The sequence below is a fragment of the Caretta caretta genome, chromosome 1, assembly GCF_965140235.1.
Source record: "Caretta caretta isolate rCarCar2 chromosome 1, rCarCar1.hap1, whole genome shotgun sequence".
Lineage (NCBI taxonomy): Eukaryota > Metazoa > Chordata > Testudines > Cheloniidae > Caretta > Caretta caretta.
The window spans coordinates 307,611,600-307,629,565 of NC_134206.1; the positions used below are offsets into that span (position 1 = coordinate 307,611,600).

A 17,966-nucleotide genomic window follows, 5' to 3' on the forward strand; every position below is an offset into this window, starting at 1 on the left:
TCTTGCCCATATGCTCAGGGTTTAGCTGATTGCCATATTTGGGGTGGGGAAGGAATTTTCCTCCAGGGCAGATTGGAAGAGGCCCTGGAGGTTTTTCGCCTTCCTCTGTAGCATGGGGCACGGGTCACTTGCTGGAGGATTCTCTGCTCCTTGAAGTCTTTAAACTACGATTTGAGGACTTCAATAGCACAGATATAGGTGTGAGGTTTTTTGCAGGAGTGGTGGGAGAAATTCTGTAGCCTGCGTTGTGCAGGAGGTCAGACTAGATGATCATAATGGTCCCTTCTGACCTAAATATCTATGAATCTATGATAAAAGGGAAAGACGTTTGCCATGCTCTCTCTCTCTTCCACCTCCATCTACAGACACGACCACCAAGCTACTGAAGCGCTGATCAAAGTGGAAAGCCTGGCTAAAGGGCAACCAGCCAGCCTGTGGTGAGAAGCATCTAAGTTTGAAAGGGCACTGAAAGTGTTAAGATCAGCTTAGAATGCATTTTGCTTTTATTTCATTTGACCAAATCTGACTTGTTGTGCTTAGACTTATAATCACTTAAAATCTATCTTTTGTAGTTAATAAATCTGTTCGTTTATTCTACCTGAAGCAGTGCATTTGGTTTGCAGCATGTCAGAGACTCCCCTTGGGATAACAAATCTGGTACATATCAATTTCTTTGTTAAACTGATGAACTCATATAAGCTTGCAGTGTCCAGTGGGCATAACTGGACACTGCGAGACAGAGGATTCCTAGGGTTGTGTCTGGGACCGGAGATATTGGCGAGTGTCATTCAAGTTCAAGCAGCGGCCGGCCAGAAGTGCTCACTCATGTAGTAGTGCTCACTCAAAAGTGCTAGAGGCTGTGCGTGAACAGCCCAGGAGTGGGGGTTCTCACAGCAGAGCAGGGTAAGGCTGGCTGCCAAAGTTGAGGATTGGAGTGACCTAGCAGATCACCGGTCCAGATAATACCAGAGGAACGTCACAGGGGGAACTTTAAACATCAGCACCCCGTCCAATGTCCCCGGGCTCTGCTGCCTCCCCCACCACCTCCCCAGAGTACCCCCCGTTTCCACTGTGTCTGGCCACCTTTGTCCCGAGCTCCCTTCTGTGGCACCCCAGGCGGGCGCCAAACACTCACTGGAGGCTGCAGGCAAGGAAGGGATGGGTAACATGCCCCCTCTGGCAGAGCTGGGCTGCCACCTCTGCTTCCCTGCTCCAAGCGTCATCTAGTGGGGCTCAGCGGGAGCACTAGCTGCAGTGCCTTTCTCAGGCATGTCCCTTCAGCTGCGCTCAGCCCAACTCCCACCCTAGCAGAAAGAGGGGAGGATGGGCTCAGGAGAGGGAATCCCAGGGGGGAGGGCAGGGCAGAAGCTGGGAGTGGTGGCGGAGTGGGGGGATGGGCATGTTCCTGCTTGCCCCCCCCCCGTTCATGCCCCAATGGCAACGGATGACAGATAGATGAGAGATAAGGTTAGATAAGGAAAGAAAAACAATAAAAGTCAAAGCTGCTACTGCAAGTGCCATGTTAAGGTACAATCTCTTCTGGTTCAGAAAAAGCTGTGAGTGGTGCCAGATGGAGTTAGTTCCAGAAAAATTTGGCAAGCTGGAGCACAATAGTGAAGGGTATTTCTGAGGAAAAAGTACTAAAAACAAACTAATGTGAAAAGTGTAAACACAGTTCAGTATCACATATAGTATATACAAGTAGCTTGCTTACTGTATAACCATTTTCATCCTGGGCATTTATTTGTGATCCATAAGCAACAAGAAGAGCAACAACCTGAGGGTGTCCTTCTCGAGCTGCATACATTAGCGGAGTCATTTGCTTCCTTGGAAAAAAGAGGAATTTTTGTTAAAATACTCAACATTAGCTAAGGCATCAGCTATATGGCCTTGACTCAGCAAAGATTTAGCAGAACATTCGAGCATGAGCTTAAACTTTAAATGCAATCTTAAATCCTATTAGAGTCAATGGACCTTAAGCAGATGCTTAACTTTAAGCACATATTGAAATGATGTAAAAAATTGGGCCCATATTCCCAATGAGCAGTTTTAACACCTATCCTGTCAAGCACCTATTGTACTGCAATCAGAAGTACAAATATCAGTAAGTGGAAAATCAGTATTATATTCCTAGACAAAAAGATACAAAAGATACACTTAAGATTGCTTGTATGTATCAGCAATTTAGAGTATAATACAGTAACTCCTTGCTTAATACTGTAGTTATGTTCCTGAAAAAATGCTACTTTAAGCAAAATGATGTTAAGCGAATCCAATTTCTCCATAAGAATTAATGTAAATGGGGGGGTGGGGGGTGGAGGGAGGGTTAGGTTCCAGGGAAATTTTTTTCGCTGCGCACGCACACACACACACTATAAGTTTTAAACAAACAATTTAATAACGTACACAGCAATGTTGATTGTGAAGCTTGGTTGAGGTGGTGAAGTCAGAGGGTGGGATATTTCCCAGGGAATGCCTTGCTGCTAAATGATGAACTAGCACTCGGCTGAGCCCTCCAGGGTTAACACATTGTTAATGTAGCCTCACACTCTACAAGGCAGAAGGAATGAAGGGAGGGGAGATTGCATGGCAGAGAGAGACAGAGACACACACCGTGTGTGTGTGTGAGAGACATGCATTGCCCCTTTAAGTACGCTGACCCCACTCTAAGTACACTGCCTTTTTAAGTACATTAGGAAGCTGAGACAGCAGCTGCTGCCAGCAAGCTCCCTCGCTTCTGAGCCTTGTCATGTGTCCCCCCTGCTCTGTGGAGATGAGGTACCGGATCAGGGGAAAGGGGGCACCCTGATATTACCCTCCCTCTTCCCCCCCTCCCGCACAGCAAGCAGGAGGCTCCCTGAAGCAGCTCAGAGGCAGAGGGCAGGAGCAGCACAGGGCAGTGGGGGGAGGGACAGCTGAACTGCCCAGCAATCGATAGCCTGATGGGCGGCTGCCACACAGGAAACTTAGGGGGGCTGCCAGTCCACCCTGGTTCCAAGCCCCCACCAGCTAGCTCCAATGGGCTGCTCTTTCTGCAAGCAGTGGACAAAGCAGGCGGCTGCCAAACGTTATAAGGGAGCATTGCACAACTTTAAATGAGCACGTCCTCTAATTGATCAGCAACGTAACAACATTAACCGGGACGACTTTAAGTGAGGAGTTACTGTACATTATAGAGATGTTGTAACTATCCTAAAAGCAACCATTATAAATCAAGGAAATTCAGAATTAAGGCTAAACTTATAGGAAATATGAACACATAAAAGAATGGAATGTAGTTAGAGCACGCAAACAACCTTAACTCTTCCCTTTAGTAACACCATGCAATAACACTGTGATTAAAGCATTATGGTGTTTGTGACCGATCAGATGAAAATCTGGTGTTCAAAAAAAAACAAAAACGTATGTTGTCACTACAGGGCAGATGTGGTCTGGAGTCAAAGGGCAACACTGAGAAGTATGTAAATAGGTGCAGTTGCAGCCTGTGGCTTCAGTTCCATTAAAAACAATAGGAGATGGCAGCCATTTTGAAAAAAAACAAAGAAGTCTTCAAGAAATTCTCTGAAAGAGAAATTTTCAGTTATGAAGAAAAACTACAAAACCCCGACAATTAATCCACAAAGTAATTCTTCAAAGTAGCCAATGCAAAATATTTCAATGAGATTTAACTATATGGGAAGTTTGAAAAGTTAGCATTATTCCAAGTATTAAGATAAATAAAAACAAATGTTTATTAATATCAATAAAAAAATAATGGTGATGTTACACACCATATTATTTATGGAAATATGCTTATGATATGGATATGACATAACTAAGATTGCAGAGCCATTGGCCATTATCTTTGAAAACTCGTGGCGAACCGGGGAAGTCCCAGATGACTGGAAAAAGGCTAATGTAGTGCCAATCTTTAAAAAAGGGAAGAAGGAGGATCCTGGGAACTACAGGCCAGTCAGCCTCACCTCAGTCCCTGGAAAAATCATGGAGCAGGTCCTCAAAGAATCAATCCTGAAGCACTTGCATGAGAGGAAAGTGATCAGGAACAGCCAGCATGGATTCACCAAGGGAAGGTCATGCCTGACTAATCTAATCGCCTTCTATGATGAGATTACTGGTTCTGTGGATGAAGGGAAAGCAGTGGATGTATTGTTTCTTGACTTTAGCAAAGCTTTTGACACGGTCTCCCACAGTATTCGTCAGCAAGTTAAGGAAGTATGGGCTGGATGAATGCACTACAAGGTGGGTAGAAAGCTGGCTAGATTGTCGGGCTCAACGGGTAGTGATCAATGGCTCCATATCTAGTTGGCAGCCGGTATCAAGTGGAGTATCCCAAGGGTCGGTCCTGGGGCCGGTTTTGTTCAATATCTTCATAAATGATCTGGAGGATGGTGTGGATTGCACTCTCAGCAAATTTGCGGATGATACTAAACTGGGAGGAGTGGTAGATACGCTGGAGGGGAGGGATAGGATACAGAAAGACCTAGACAAATTGGAGGATTGGGCCAAAAGAAATCTGATGAGGTTCAATAAGGATAAGTGCAGGGTCCTGCACTTAGGACGGAAGAACCCAATGCACAGCTACAGACTAGGGACCGAATGGCTAGGCAGCAGTTCTGCGGAAAAGGACCTAGGGGTAACAGTGGACGAGAAGCTGGATATGAGTCAGCAGTGTGCCCTTGTTGCCAAGAAGGCCAATGGCATTTTGGGATGTATAAGTAGGGGCATAGCGAGCAGATCGAGGGACGTGATCGTTCCCCTCTATTCGACATTGGTGAGGCCTCATCTGGAGTACTGTGTCCAGTTTTGGGCCCCACACTTCAAGAAGGATGTGGATAAATTGGAGAGAGTCCAGCGAAGGGCAACAAAAATGATTAGGGGACTGGAACACATGAGTTATGAGGAGAGGCTGAGGGAGCTGGGATTGTTTAGCCTGCAGAAGAGAAGAATGAGGGGGGATTTGATAGCTGCTTTCAACTACCTGAAAGGGGGTTCCAAAGAGGATGGCTCTAGACTGTTCTCAATTGTAGCAGATGACAGAACGAGGAGTAATGGTCTCAAGTTGCAGTGGGGGAGGTTTAGATTGGATATTAGGAAAAACTTTTTCACTAGGAGGGTGGTGAAACACTGGAATGCGTTACCTAGGGAGTTGGTAGAATCTCCTTCCTTAGAGGTTTTTAAGGTCAGGCTTGACAAAGCCCTGGCTGGGATGATTTAACTGGGAATTGGTCCTGCTTTGAGCAGGGGGTTGGACTAGATGACCTTCTGGGGTCTCTTCCAACCCTGATATTCTATGATTCTAAGATATGTTTTATGCAAGATGGGTCATGTGAGATATTGAAAAGGTTATGATTTACTGAATGTGATTATCCAATTTGTATGCATGTATCATTTCTGTATCTAAAGTTAGGAATATGGACTACGTAACAACAATTAAAACTGGGTGTGTATTTGGAAGACACCCACCAGACAACAGGCCATCAGATTTGATGGGCCATTAGGAAGAAACAACAAGACTGTAAAGATACTAATCTCTCTCCTTTCTGGGAGGAGTCCTGGGATGCAGCTGTGACACTACTAGGTCAGATGGTCTTGTCATCGGATACTAAACATCATCTTGGACTTCTTGTAACTTTCCACTAAAAGGAGAGGGGGGGTCAAGTTTGGGAAACAAAATATTCCTGCCTTATGTAAATCTTATTTAAGGGTGGGCAGGAGGGCAAATGGGTCTCTCCTCCATTGCCTATCCAAGAAGAAATACGACTGACAGTACCTGAAGGGACAAAGAAACCAACCTGAAGGGAAAGGCAGGGGTGAGTCCAGACTGAGACAGGGGTCCAGTCTATAACAAAATAACTGGAACTCTGAGCTACAGAAACCCTGCACCCTGCCTAAATTCAACATTTAGGGTGAGAAATTACATTTTGGAACCTGTTTCTTTAGTAAATCAAGCTTAGTTTGTGTGGTTTGTTTTATTTGCTCAGTAACCTGCTTTGTTCGGTTTGCTATCTCTTTAACCATTTAAAATCTGCCTTTTATAGTTAATACAATTTGTTTTGTTTATTATTAAACCCAGTTTATGTAATTTCTAACTGGGGTGGGGAGGGGACCAAGAAGTTGTGCATCTCTCTCTTCACACTGAGGAAGAGGGTGAAATTTTATGAGTTTGAGCTGTGCAGATCTTTCTGTACAGTGCAAAACAATATACTTTGCAGTTTATTTCCCAAAAGGGGTGTGCATGTGAGTGCCGGGTGAGCCTTTTCACGCAGAGCTGATTTCAGTCTCTGTCTGTAGCTGGGTGTGGCCCTACCTGTGTGTGTATGTTCCAAGAGGCTGGAGAGCCTAATTCAGCAAAACAGGGAGAGGGAATCCAGGCTGGTGGAGCAGGAGAGGCTCAGCTAAACTCCAGTACATCAGGTGGCATCCCGGACAGGATAATTTTAACTCAAACTAAATTAATAGATTTACTGTAAAGTCTCAGAAAACTAGTCCTCTACTTGAAGAATAAGTGCTGTATCTTGGGGGAGAACACACTATTTTTTCATGTATAATCAAGAACAAAACTAAGTGCAAAACTAAACTCAACATTAACTATGGAGATGCAACTGATGCCTCCATAATTTGAACACATAAATACATCTGCAAAGCGACAGTGAAGTTTAAATTGCATAGAGGGATCACAGAAACTACAGAGCAGGGATTTCTCAGCCTTGTAGGCTTCAACAATATAGAGCCTAATCCATCTAGCAGTGGATGATTTAGAAACTCTTGAGACCTTGACATTTACACTGGAAGGACACAAACAGGGCACCTAACCTCATTGTGGATTGTGTGTGCATGATGTAGATTTTCAGCACTCTCCTGGCATTAAGGTGCCACTTCTATTCTGTCAGACGTCACAGCTTCGGACAGAATGAAGGAAGGACAACTTTTTGGGAAGTATGAAAGGGAAAATTTACTTTAGGAAGAAAAAACTGGCGTTTTCAGCACCACCTTGGCGTCGTGGAATATACAAGGTTCTTGCACAGATAATATCACCAGTTCTGATACCCATCTAGCAGATGTGAGAGACCAGAAAACAAGCTTTTATGGACAAGTAGAAGGCCATCACTAAAGTCAGGGTCTTAAAGGAATGATCTTTTAGATCTTTCAAAACCAGTGGTAGATCCCATTTTGTGAAGATCAGCCTGATCAACAGCTTGGTCAGCCTGATAGCTCTGAGGAATCTGAAGATCAAGGATTCTGCAGATCCCATAAAAAGGACGCTACTGAAATTACAAATTTGGTGCTACGGTGCTGCATTGAAGGCCCTTGTCTACGACTTCCTGCAGAAAGTTCAAAATGGCTTGGATTGCTGGGGTCCACACAGTACTCGTGGCACAAGACATTGAACCTGGACCAGAGAGAAGAGTATGGCTTTAGTGTCGAGGCTCTTCTGGATGCTAGCAAAGTCTTGATAACTTTGGAAGATAGTCTGGTTACTGAAACGGAGGCCTTAGCAATACTGGGTCTATCAACTGAAGCTGGTCCGAGACCTGGATGGAGAAACAGACCTTGGGAGATTATGTTCCGGTCTCCATGGTCACTGTAGCAGAGGTTCCACTATCAGGTCAGAAAACCAGGGTCTCCTTGGCCAATAGGCAGTTATCAATATGACTTCTGTCTGCTCCCTTTTTATTTTCTGAATCACTTTCCCCAGGAAGGGAAAAGGTGGCCATCTGTGTGAAAGGGCATCTGTCCCCAAGGATTTGGCATCTGTCTCCCTGGTGAATTATCTTGGCCTCTTCACGTTCTCACAGCTCACAAACAAATTGGCTGAAGGAAGACAGATTGTCCTTTGAAATCAAACTGAAGACCTCCTGATTCAGGCACCATTCTAGTGTGTTGAGCTAGTGTCGGTTGAGCCAGTCTACCTTCTGGTTCAATTTCCCTTTACGTGGGTCGTTCTGAATGACAAGAAAGACTGCTCTGCCTGTTTCATTATTTCCATGGTTTCTGCATGTTGCCTTGGGCAACTTCTCCTTCCATGGTTGTTTATGTACATGACCGTAGTTGTGTTCTCTGACTGAAACAGAATATGATTTCCCTCCAGGAAGATCTAGAACTTTCAAAGAGCTAGCTTGACTACTCTGAGTTCTAAAAGGTTTATGCCATTTGTCTTTTCCTCTGGGCTCCAGGTTCCCTGGGTGGTTTGAAACCCACACGAGTACCTCAGCCCTCCAGGTTGGCATTGTTAGTAAGGACAAGGGGATATGGAAGGCATATGGGCAGACCTTTGCAGACAATCCAATGGACAGTCCCTACCACTCTAGGGAGCTGAGTGCCTGGATCGGGATTCAGATGTGGTCTTTCATGTGTTCTGGGGAGTGTGGTTCCACACTCTCAGGAGGAAGATCTGAAGGCACCTGATTGTAGGAAAGATCCCATGGGAAGCAAGTCTAAGGGAAAAAAGAGCTTATGAGAGTTGGCAGGTTTTTAAAGAAACACTATTAAGGGGCTAAGAGCAAATTACACCAATGTGTAGGAAAGATAGGAAGTATGATAAGGGACTACCTTGGCTTAACCATGAGATCTTCAATTACCTGAAACTCAAAACATAATCATAAAAAAGTAGAAACTAGGTCAAATTATGAAGGATGAATATAAAAAACAACAACATAAGGACAAAATTAGAAAGGCGAAGGTAGTAAACAAGATTCAACTGGGGACATAAAGGGTAACAAGAAATCATTTTATCAATACACGAGAAGCATGAAGAAGACCAAGAATAGGGTAGGCACAATACTCAATACGGAGGGAAAAACAAGAACAGAAAATGCAGGAAGGGCCGAAGAGCTAAATGCCTTTTTTTGTTTCAGTTTTCACAAAAAAAGTTAACAGTGATTGGACAACTCACAGTGAGCCATCAGTGTAATGGGGTAGGATCAGAGGCTAAAATAGCAAAAGAACAAGTTAAGAATTACTACAACAAGTTAGATGCCTTCAAGTCAGTAGGGCTTCTGTGGTATGTGTGTTTCTCCCAGGCATCTCACACAGAGAGAATGCCTGCTGGACTGCGGAATCGCTTCTTTGTGGGAGCTGCAACTCTTACAGCCAGGGGTACCTGGCATGTTCAGGGTAGTGCCCCAAGGGAGAGGGGAAACGGAGAAAAGCTTTTACGGAATGTGCTCCCAAGGGAGCAGGGAACCAGAGAAAGAAAAACTATATATTTTTTTAACAGGTGCGAAGAACTACAATAAACTAACTAAATTTCTGTTTTGTCAATTTATAGGGTAAAAAGCTGTTGCACTGCCCTGAGTGCCGTCTTCAGACGAGGATGGTTGAGAAGGACCCGAGGGGCTTGGGCCGTGCACGCGCTAACTGAGACTCCAATGGCGCCACAACACAGCTTCTAAGCACAAGCAGCCCAACTGAGCAGAGCTACCGAAAATCTCCAATTAACAGCATCACGACTCACCATCACCTGAAGTGGAGCACCCACAGGGACAGCACTTGAAGAAGACAACGTGTTTTGTGTAAGTGAGTTTCTCAGGTCTGAGGTGAGAGTTGTTTGCAAAGAACCAGGTACCATTTTGCCAAGGGGTCTCTGTGTCACACTGAGCAATAAAGTTCTTTGGCTCCTGTAGCACCTGAGGTAAATTTTACTGATGTTTGCCTTTGTCAGGCTTGTCCCATTCCTCTGTGATCACATCCTCAGAAGAGGAGCACAGAGGAACAGCAGCTTCAGGGGAGGATTTTAAGGCCAGGAATTTGCTTTGAGGCTTGCTCTCATAAGCCTGTTCAGGCTGGATCTGGATCTGTACAACCTTTCTGTACACGATCTCAAACTTTTCGGGGTGGAGGGGAGAGAAGAGGAAGCGTCAGAGGGAATGTGCCTTCGATTTTTGGGTTTTTTTCCTGTTTTCTTCCCCTTTTTGGTCTTTGTTCTTGTAACCCATCTCACGTCCACAGGAACCCTGCTGGGGCTCTGATGAGGTTTTTATAGCTTGCCTTTCAAAGTGCTTGAAGATCTCCAGAGAGCTCTCTGTCTGATTCCTCCCCTCCAGGGTCCCAGTCCCCTAGAGCAGGGGAGAGGGGTTCATTGCCCAACTCCTCCAGCTCAAACTGGGAGGGAGAGGGTCTGCTTATGAACCCCCATTCTTTCCCCAAGGCATTTAGGAGCCATTTTAAGATGGGGGGGGGGGTGAGGGGGAAGACGGACCTGTAGCCCTGCAGCCTTGTTCTGTTTAGAGTCCTGGACCCTGGGACTTACCCCTCGGCCAGCTAAATGAGATCCTCCTTGTCCTTTGATCCTCTCCCTGCTCTGTTCTGTGGCTCCAGCTCTGATTGTCCTGTGTTGCAGATATGGCAACTCAGCAGACAGGACTCCACATGCCTGTCCAACTTGGAGACCCATTCCTAATGGAGTTAGGGTCAGTTGGTTGGACGGAGGCAGGGCACAATTCACCACCTGCTGAGCCTGGAAGGCTGCCTCGCAAACAGTGCACTTTTTTGGACCTGGTCTGATGCTTCCTTGGCTGTTCTATCATACCTGGGAGAGAGGCAGAGAAGCTGGCAGAGAGACTCTATAGAGGCAGCTTCCAGGTGAATTAACCACCCAACAGTTGATTAACTACCCAAGGGAGGAGGAGAAAGGGATTAAAAAGATCCAGCTCATCTGCTCACCACTGCCTAAAAACAGGAGAGAAAAACAAACAGGGGAGCAAATGAAAGCAGGAGCAGCTAAATCTGCCAACTGTCCCTTGCCACAGAGGCAGAGAACCTAGTGGCAAGCAGGAGCGGGAAGGCATGGCTAACACAAGCAGTGCTGAAATTCTGGAACACCTCCGTGAGTGGCCCTGTGGAGAGTAACAGGCCAGATGTATGAGCACTGGGGGAGATGCTGGGCTGGAGAATATGCATATTATACAACAAATGTCTGAATAGCACCCTCTAGCGAAAGTTATATATAAATTCAAAAATCCAGGAATACGCCACTCTTACCAAGTGGTTCTCTAAGAACAGTAGTGCACAAATATATTTTAACATCAAACAAGTTGAACACATGGTAAAATATCTGAACATCTTTAGTCTTTTACCTTTATTTCTATTTGTTATTCCAAAACTGTGTTTTGATGCTATTCTTCTACACACTTTTACCTCTTGGCAATGCTGCAGGGAAAGTCCTCTGAGACCATTCTCTCTCTCAAATCTACCCTTTATTTCTACACCCCAGAAGACCTGGTGATAGGAGGACCTGCTGACCTGGATAGATTCAAGTATCTCGCAAGCATGTCAATATCACTCTTGAATTGGCTTGGGGACTGGGCTGGAAGAAAAAAAGTGTTTCAAAACAGGAAAGGAATGGAAAGTGCTGAAGATGGGATGAAAATAGGTAAGGATTAAAATACAAAACAAAAGAAAACATTGAAAAAGTCTCATGTTATATCCTCCCCACCTCCTTTGCTGTGCGTCTACTGACAATAAGCTCTTCAGGGCAGGGATTTCTTACCACATGTCTAGAGTGCCTAGTATTCTTTTGAGCACTACAGAAATAAATAAAACAACCAACCAACACTGAGACGAACAGTAAGGGATCATACAATTATATAATGAGAAATATCTGAGGAGAAGCTTTCAAGTTCTGATTGCAGTAAATAAAAAGTAGTTTTGAGTGAGGAGCCACCACTCCTACTAAGGATGGTAAGTAATATTTAAAATGTATTAACATTCAACATTTTGTCTTCACAAGAATTAACCATTGTTTGCATTACATTGTTCTGTGACAAGGCACTCTTCTGTCTGGTGGCAACAGACGTTTCAACTCTTTTCTTAGGAAGAAATGTAAAACCTTGGGAGGGGGCTTTTCCTATAGTACCTACAGGTATTAACCATAATACTGAACACTAGAGGGACCCTGAAAAGCAAGTATATAACAGAGAGGCTGTATAATTCTGTTTGAATGGATGGTGAGAGACTGAGCTTTGTCACTCTTTTACCATATGCTAGTTACAGCAAAGTATGGCATTGTTCATCTTTTCCTGCTATTTTTCATAAGCAAAATATACGGCAGAGAGAAACCTGCTCTCCAGAACATTCACATAAGGAGAAGACTGCATAATCTGAGGCTAAAGAGCATCCAGAGATCAGAGAGGAACTGGGAACTGAAAAATAGACAGACAAAAACTGGTGAGAAAATTATGGCATACTGAAGTAGAGACTAGGAAAGGGAGAAAGGCATGAGAGTCTTATAAAAAGAGGAAGATAGCTAGAAAAGGGTCTCTAATGCTTTCCCTTGAAAGGTGGAGGATTTAGCAGTAGGAAGAAAAGAGCTGATTTAATGCACAGGCACTATAGGATCATGCCTAGGGCTCTGGCTCATGCAGATGTGTGATTATATCAGAATCTAACCTTCCCCTGGAGTTAGAGGGGGAATATTTACAGTGGTTGCACTTTAAAAGTTTATTGCGTGTTAAGAGATATCAACAGTTCTAGTATTTCTCTTTAAGTTTTATGTATTGTGTGTATTGGAATAGCACCCAAGGACCCAATCAGGATTGGGGTCCCACTGTGCTAATCGCTTTCAAACCAGAAGAATCTCAAAAAACAGAAGAAATGTTTTAAAACAGAACACTGTAATTCCATAATCAGATTATGAATAAACTTCCAAAAAGCTCTAGTAACATCTGGAGATGTTACGATAGTAAAAATGGATGTCACTTCTCCAGCGATACAGAGCTTCAATTCCCCAATACCTTCCTTTTCATATCAGTGCGAATTTATCTGATTAACCTTGCTGGTGGAAGGGTGTAAACCTCTTTCCTCTACTAATACTTTAAAAGAGGTTAGACTGAGCACTGATTTTTTAAAATCTTTCGGATGTTTACACCATGACAAAATCTTGGCATGCATTAATTACACTTATTTCTGTTTCTGCCCTTCCTTCGTTCAACAATATTCTTGCCTGGGAACTTGTGTGAATCAATTAACTCAGACAATCCCCAAAACCAAAAAGCAGTAGGTATTGTTTTTCTCCAGCAAAGTGCAGTATATGAAATGAGTATTTATTCAAGTTTCAAGTTATTTATTTATTTATTTATTTATTCAAGTTTATTCAAGTTATTTCAAGTTTATTTGCATCAGTTTCTGAAAAAGCCACAGGGAACAACTGAAAGTTCCATGAGCAGCTGTTGCAGAGACACTGCACAAGTTGCCATGTCATCCCTGCCTAAGATGGGACTAGGTGACTCCTAATGCCTATCTGATCACCTTCAAATATGATTTGGGTTGCCAGCTTAGTTCCATTTTTAACAAAAGCAGCACAAGCCATGTATTAAGCCCTGTAGGAGGATATGGCCACCAACTTCAATGTCATCAAAGCTGCCAAGCTGGATTCCCCAAGCACATTACAGCAACAGTACCACCAGCAACTTAGGGGTGAGCCCTTTTCCTTTAGTGGGCGGCCACACATCTTTACCCAGCAATTTACCGAGTGCCTGACTGAGTCATGGACCGCGGAACTGACAGACATAAACAGACCTTTTTAGACAGTATTCCCAGGAAGGTGCAAACTTGGTACAATGGATCCAGCTTTCTGCTATCAGAAGGAGGCATAAAGAGGATTTAATGGAGGTTGAATTGTTGGAGAAATCACCCTGCTTGTAGCTCAGGACAGCCATGAAAAAGGAAATGTAAGGAAGATTACTGAAGGGCCTTGTGGAATTCAAGTGGGAGGGGGAGCCAAAATGGACATCTGCCTTGACTAAGGGGGATCCATCAGCTTCTTCTACTGTGTATTTTGCCTGTGGGCAAGAGGAACATTTACAAATAATTCTATGCCATGATGGAATCTGACTTCGGAGAGACATGGGCTTGCTGGGGCCACATCTAAAAGGGACTGTCACTCAGCCTCTATGGAGGAGCAATCAGTCTTTCCAGCTGGTGGTGTGAACAAGGACACATACAAAGATTTTGTCCCTTCCAGAGGTATCTCTGTGAATTGGGGAAAAAGGAAGGGGGGAGGAGGAAAGGTGGATTAAGAACTGGTTAAAGGGGAGACTACAAGAAGTCATACTGAAAGGTGAACTGTCAGGCTGAAGGGAGGTTACTAGTGGAGTTCCTCAGGAATTGGTCTTGGGACCAATCTTACTTAACATTTTTATTACTGACCTTGGCACAAAAACTGAGAGTGGCTAATAAAATTTGTGAATGACACAAAGTGGGAGGTATTGCCAATATGGAGGAGGACCGGAATATCATACAAGAAAATCTGGATGACCTTGTAACTGGAGTCACAGAAATTGGATAAAATTTAATAGTGCAAAGTCAAGCAATTAGGGACTAACAACAAGAATTTTTGCTATAAGCTGGGAACTTATCAGTTGGAAGCAACAGAGGAGGAGAAAGACCTGGGTGTATTGGTTGATCACAGGATTACTACGAGAGGGAAGAGCATCTTCACAAGCAGGCTGGCTAACCTAGTGAGGAGGGCTTTAAACTAGGTTCACTGGGGGAAGGAGATATAAGTGGGGAAGTGGGATACCTGAGGAGGAAGTACGAGCAGGAGAGCACGAGAGGGGAGGGCTCCTGCCTAATACTGAGAAAGAGGGACGATCAGCAAGTTATCTCAAGTGCCTATACACAAATGCAAGAAGCCTGGGAAACAAGCAGGGAGAACTGGAAGTCCTGGCACAGTCAAGTGATGTGATTGGAATAACAGAGACTTGGTGGGATAACTCATATGACTGGAGTACTGTCATGGATAGATATAAACTGTTCAGGAAGGACAGGCAGGGCAGAAAAGGTGGGGCAGTTGCATTGTATGTAAGAGAGCAGTATGACTGCTCAGAGCTCCGGTATGAAATTGCAGAAAAACCTGAGTGTGTCTCTGGATCAAGTTTAGAAGTGTGAGCAACAAGGGTGATGTCATGGTGGGAGTCTGCTATAGACCACTGGACCAGGGGGATGAGGTGGACAAGGCTTTCTTCCGGCAACTAATGGAAGTTACTAGATCGCAGGCCCTGATTCTCATGGGAGACTTCAATCACCCTGATATCTGCTGGGAGAGCAATACAGTGGTGCACAGACAATCCAGGAAGTTTTTGGAAAGTGTAGGGGACAGTTTCCTGGTGCAAGTGCTGGAGGAACCAACTAGGGGCAGAGCTATTCTTGACCTGCTGCTCACAAACTGGGAAGAATTAGTGGGGAAGCAAGAGTGGATGGGAACCTGAGAGGCAGTAACCATGAGATGGTTGAGTTCAGGATCCTGACACAGGGAAGAAAGGAGAGCAGCAGAATATGGACCCTGGACTTCAGAAAAGCAGACTTTGACTCCCTCCGGGAACTGATGGGCAGGATCCCCTGGGAGAATAACATGAGGGGGAAAGGAGTCCAGAAGAGATGGCTGTATTTTAAAGAATTGTTATTGAGGTTACAGGGACAAACCATCCCGATGTGTAGAAAGAATAGTAAATATGGCATGCAACCAGCTTGGCTTAACAGTGAAATCCTTGCTGATCTTAACCACAAAAAAGAAGCTTACCAGAAATGGAAGATTGGACAAATGACCAGGGAGGAGTATAAAAATATTGCTCAGGCATGCAGGCGTGAAATCAGGAAGGCCAAATCACACTTGGAGTTGCAGCTAGCAAGAGATGTTAAGAGTAACAAGAAGGGTTTCTTCAGGTATGTTAGCAACAAGAAGAAAGTCAAGAAAAGTGTGGCACCCTTACTAAGTGAGGGAGGCAACCTAGTGACAGAGGATGTGGAAAAAGCTAAAGTACTCAATGCTTTTTTTGCCTCTGTCTTCACGAACAAGATCAGCTCCCAGACTACTGCACTGGGCAGCACAGCATGGGGAGGAGGTGACCAGCCCTCTGTGGAGAAAGAAGTGGTTCGGGACTATTTAGAAAAGCTGGACGAGCACAAGTCCATGGGGCCGGATGCACTGCATCTGAGAGTGCTAAAGGAGTTGGCGGATGTGACTGCAGAGCCATTGGCCATTATCTTTGAAAACTCATGGCGATCGCGGGAAGCCCCGGATGACTGGAAAAAGGCTATTTTACTGCCCATCTTTAAAAAAAGGGAAGGAGGAGGATCCGGAGAACTACAGGCCAGTCAGCCTCACCTCAGTCCCTGGAAAAATCATGGAGCAGATCCTCAAGGAATCAATTCTGAAGCACTTAGAGGAGAGAAAAGTGATCAGGAACAGTCAGCATGGATTCACCAAGGGAAAGTCATGCCTGACTAATCTAATTTCCTTCTATGACGAGATAACTGGCTCTGTGGATGAGGGGAAAGCGGTGGACGTGTTATTCCTTGACTTTAGCAAAGCTTTTGACACGGTCTCCCACAGTATTCTTGCTAGCAAGTTAAAGAAGTATGGGCCGGATGAATGGACTATAAGGTGGATAGAAAGCTGGCTAGATTGTTGGGCTCAACGGGTAGTGATCAATGGCTCCATGTCTAGTTGGCAGCTGGTATCAAGGGGAGTGCCCCAAGAGTCGGTCCTGGGGCCGGTTTTGTTCAATATCTTCATAAATGATCTGGAGGATGGCGTGGATTGCACCCTCAGCAAGTTTGCAGATGACACGAAACTGGAGGGGGAGGTAGATAAGCTGGAAGGTAGGGATAGGATACAGAGGGACCTAGACAAATTAGAGGATTGGGCTAAAAGACATCTGATGAGGTTCAACAAGGACGAGTACAGAGTCCGGCATTTAGGACGGAAGAATCCCATTCACCGCTACAGACTAGGGACCGAATGGCGAGGCAGCAGTTCTGCAGAAAAGGACCTAGGGGTTACAGTGGACGAGAAGCTGGATATGAGTCAACAGTGTGCCCTTGTTGCCCAGAAGGCCAATGGCGTTTTCGGATGTATAAGTAGGGGCACTGCCAGCAGATTGAGGGACATGATTGTTCCCCTCTATTCGACATTGGTGAGGCCTCATCTGGAGTACTGTGTCCAGTTTTGGGCCCCACACTACAAGAAGGATGTGAAAAAATTGGAAAGTGTCCAGCGGAGGGCAACAAAAATGATTAGGGGACTGGAACACATGACTTATGAGGAGATGCTGAGGGAACTGGTCATTTGCCGCCCCCTCAGTTCTGTCTTGCTGGCAACTCTGACAGAGGGGTAGGAACATAGGTTTTGGAATGGACAGGAGCAACACATCTCAAAGAACACCAGTTACAGACAGGTTAGCAACTGTTTTTTCTTCTTTGAGCGCTTGCTCATGTCCATTTCAATGTAGGTGACGCCCAACCAGGTGGAGGGTCCAGAGTTCATCGGCATGCCGACTGTAGCACTGCTTGGACAAAGCCTGCATCATTGCCAGCTTGTTGGGTGATGGGGTAGTTTGAGGCAAATGCGTGGATCGACTTGAAGATGACAGTGTACGGTGGCTCAGAGATAATGGCATGGATCATCATATCTGGCAAATTATAACTTTTTTGCAGATACCTTACACACCTATCTGGCATAACTCATTGTAATTTTACAATATTAATATTCATAATATCCTCAAGTGTCCCCCAGAATCCATACAGTGTCACAAGGAGAATTCATCCCTGGATTCCGCAGGCAGGAGTTCCTTGAACTTTGTCAAGGCTGACCAGGAGTTAAAGTCATAACAGCCCAAGAGGGCCCAATGGTTGGCAATTCTTAGCTGGAGGCTGCCCGTTGAGTGTACATTTCTACCAAACAGATCGAGTTTTTTGGCATCTGTCATAAATATAAAGGGAAGGGTAAACCCCTTTGAAATCCCTCCTGGCCAGGGGAAAGCTCCTCTCACCTGTAAAGGGTTAAGAAGCTAAAGGTAACCTCGCTGGCACCTGACCAAAATGACCAATGAGGAGACAAGATACTTTCAAAAGCTGGGAGGAGGGAGACAAACAAAGGGTTTGTGTCTCTCTGTATGCTGCTCTTGCCAGGGACAGAACAGGAATGGAGTCTTAGAACTTTTAGTAAGTAATCTAGCTAGGTATGTGTT

At 44.8% G+C, this 17,966-nt stretch overlaps 1 protein-coding gene across 7 annotated transcripts in view; it reads right to left on the reverse strand.

Annotated features, from left to right (window-relative positions):
- The window catches only part of ASZ1 (ankyrin repeat, SAM and basic leucine zipper domain containing 1), a 116,831-nt gene that overhangs the window by 34,384 nt on the left and 64,481 nt on the right, over window positions 1-17,966 (reverse strand). For 2 of the 7 annotated variants that reach the window (XM_048836153.2, XM_048836157.2), the window contains one exon: window positions 1,715-1,826. In XM_048836153.2, coding sequence (XP_048692110.1) covers window positions 1,715-1,826 — 112 coding nt within the window. The other 5 variants (XM_048836154.2, XM_048836158.2, XM_048836155.2 and 2 more) reach the window with 5 other exon arrangements.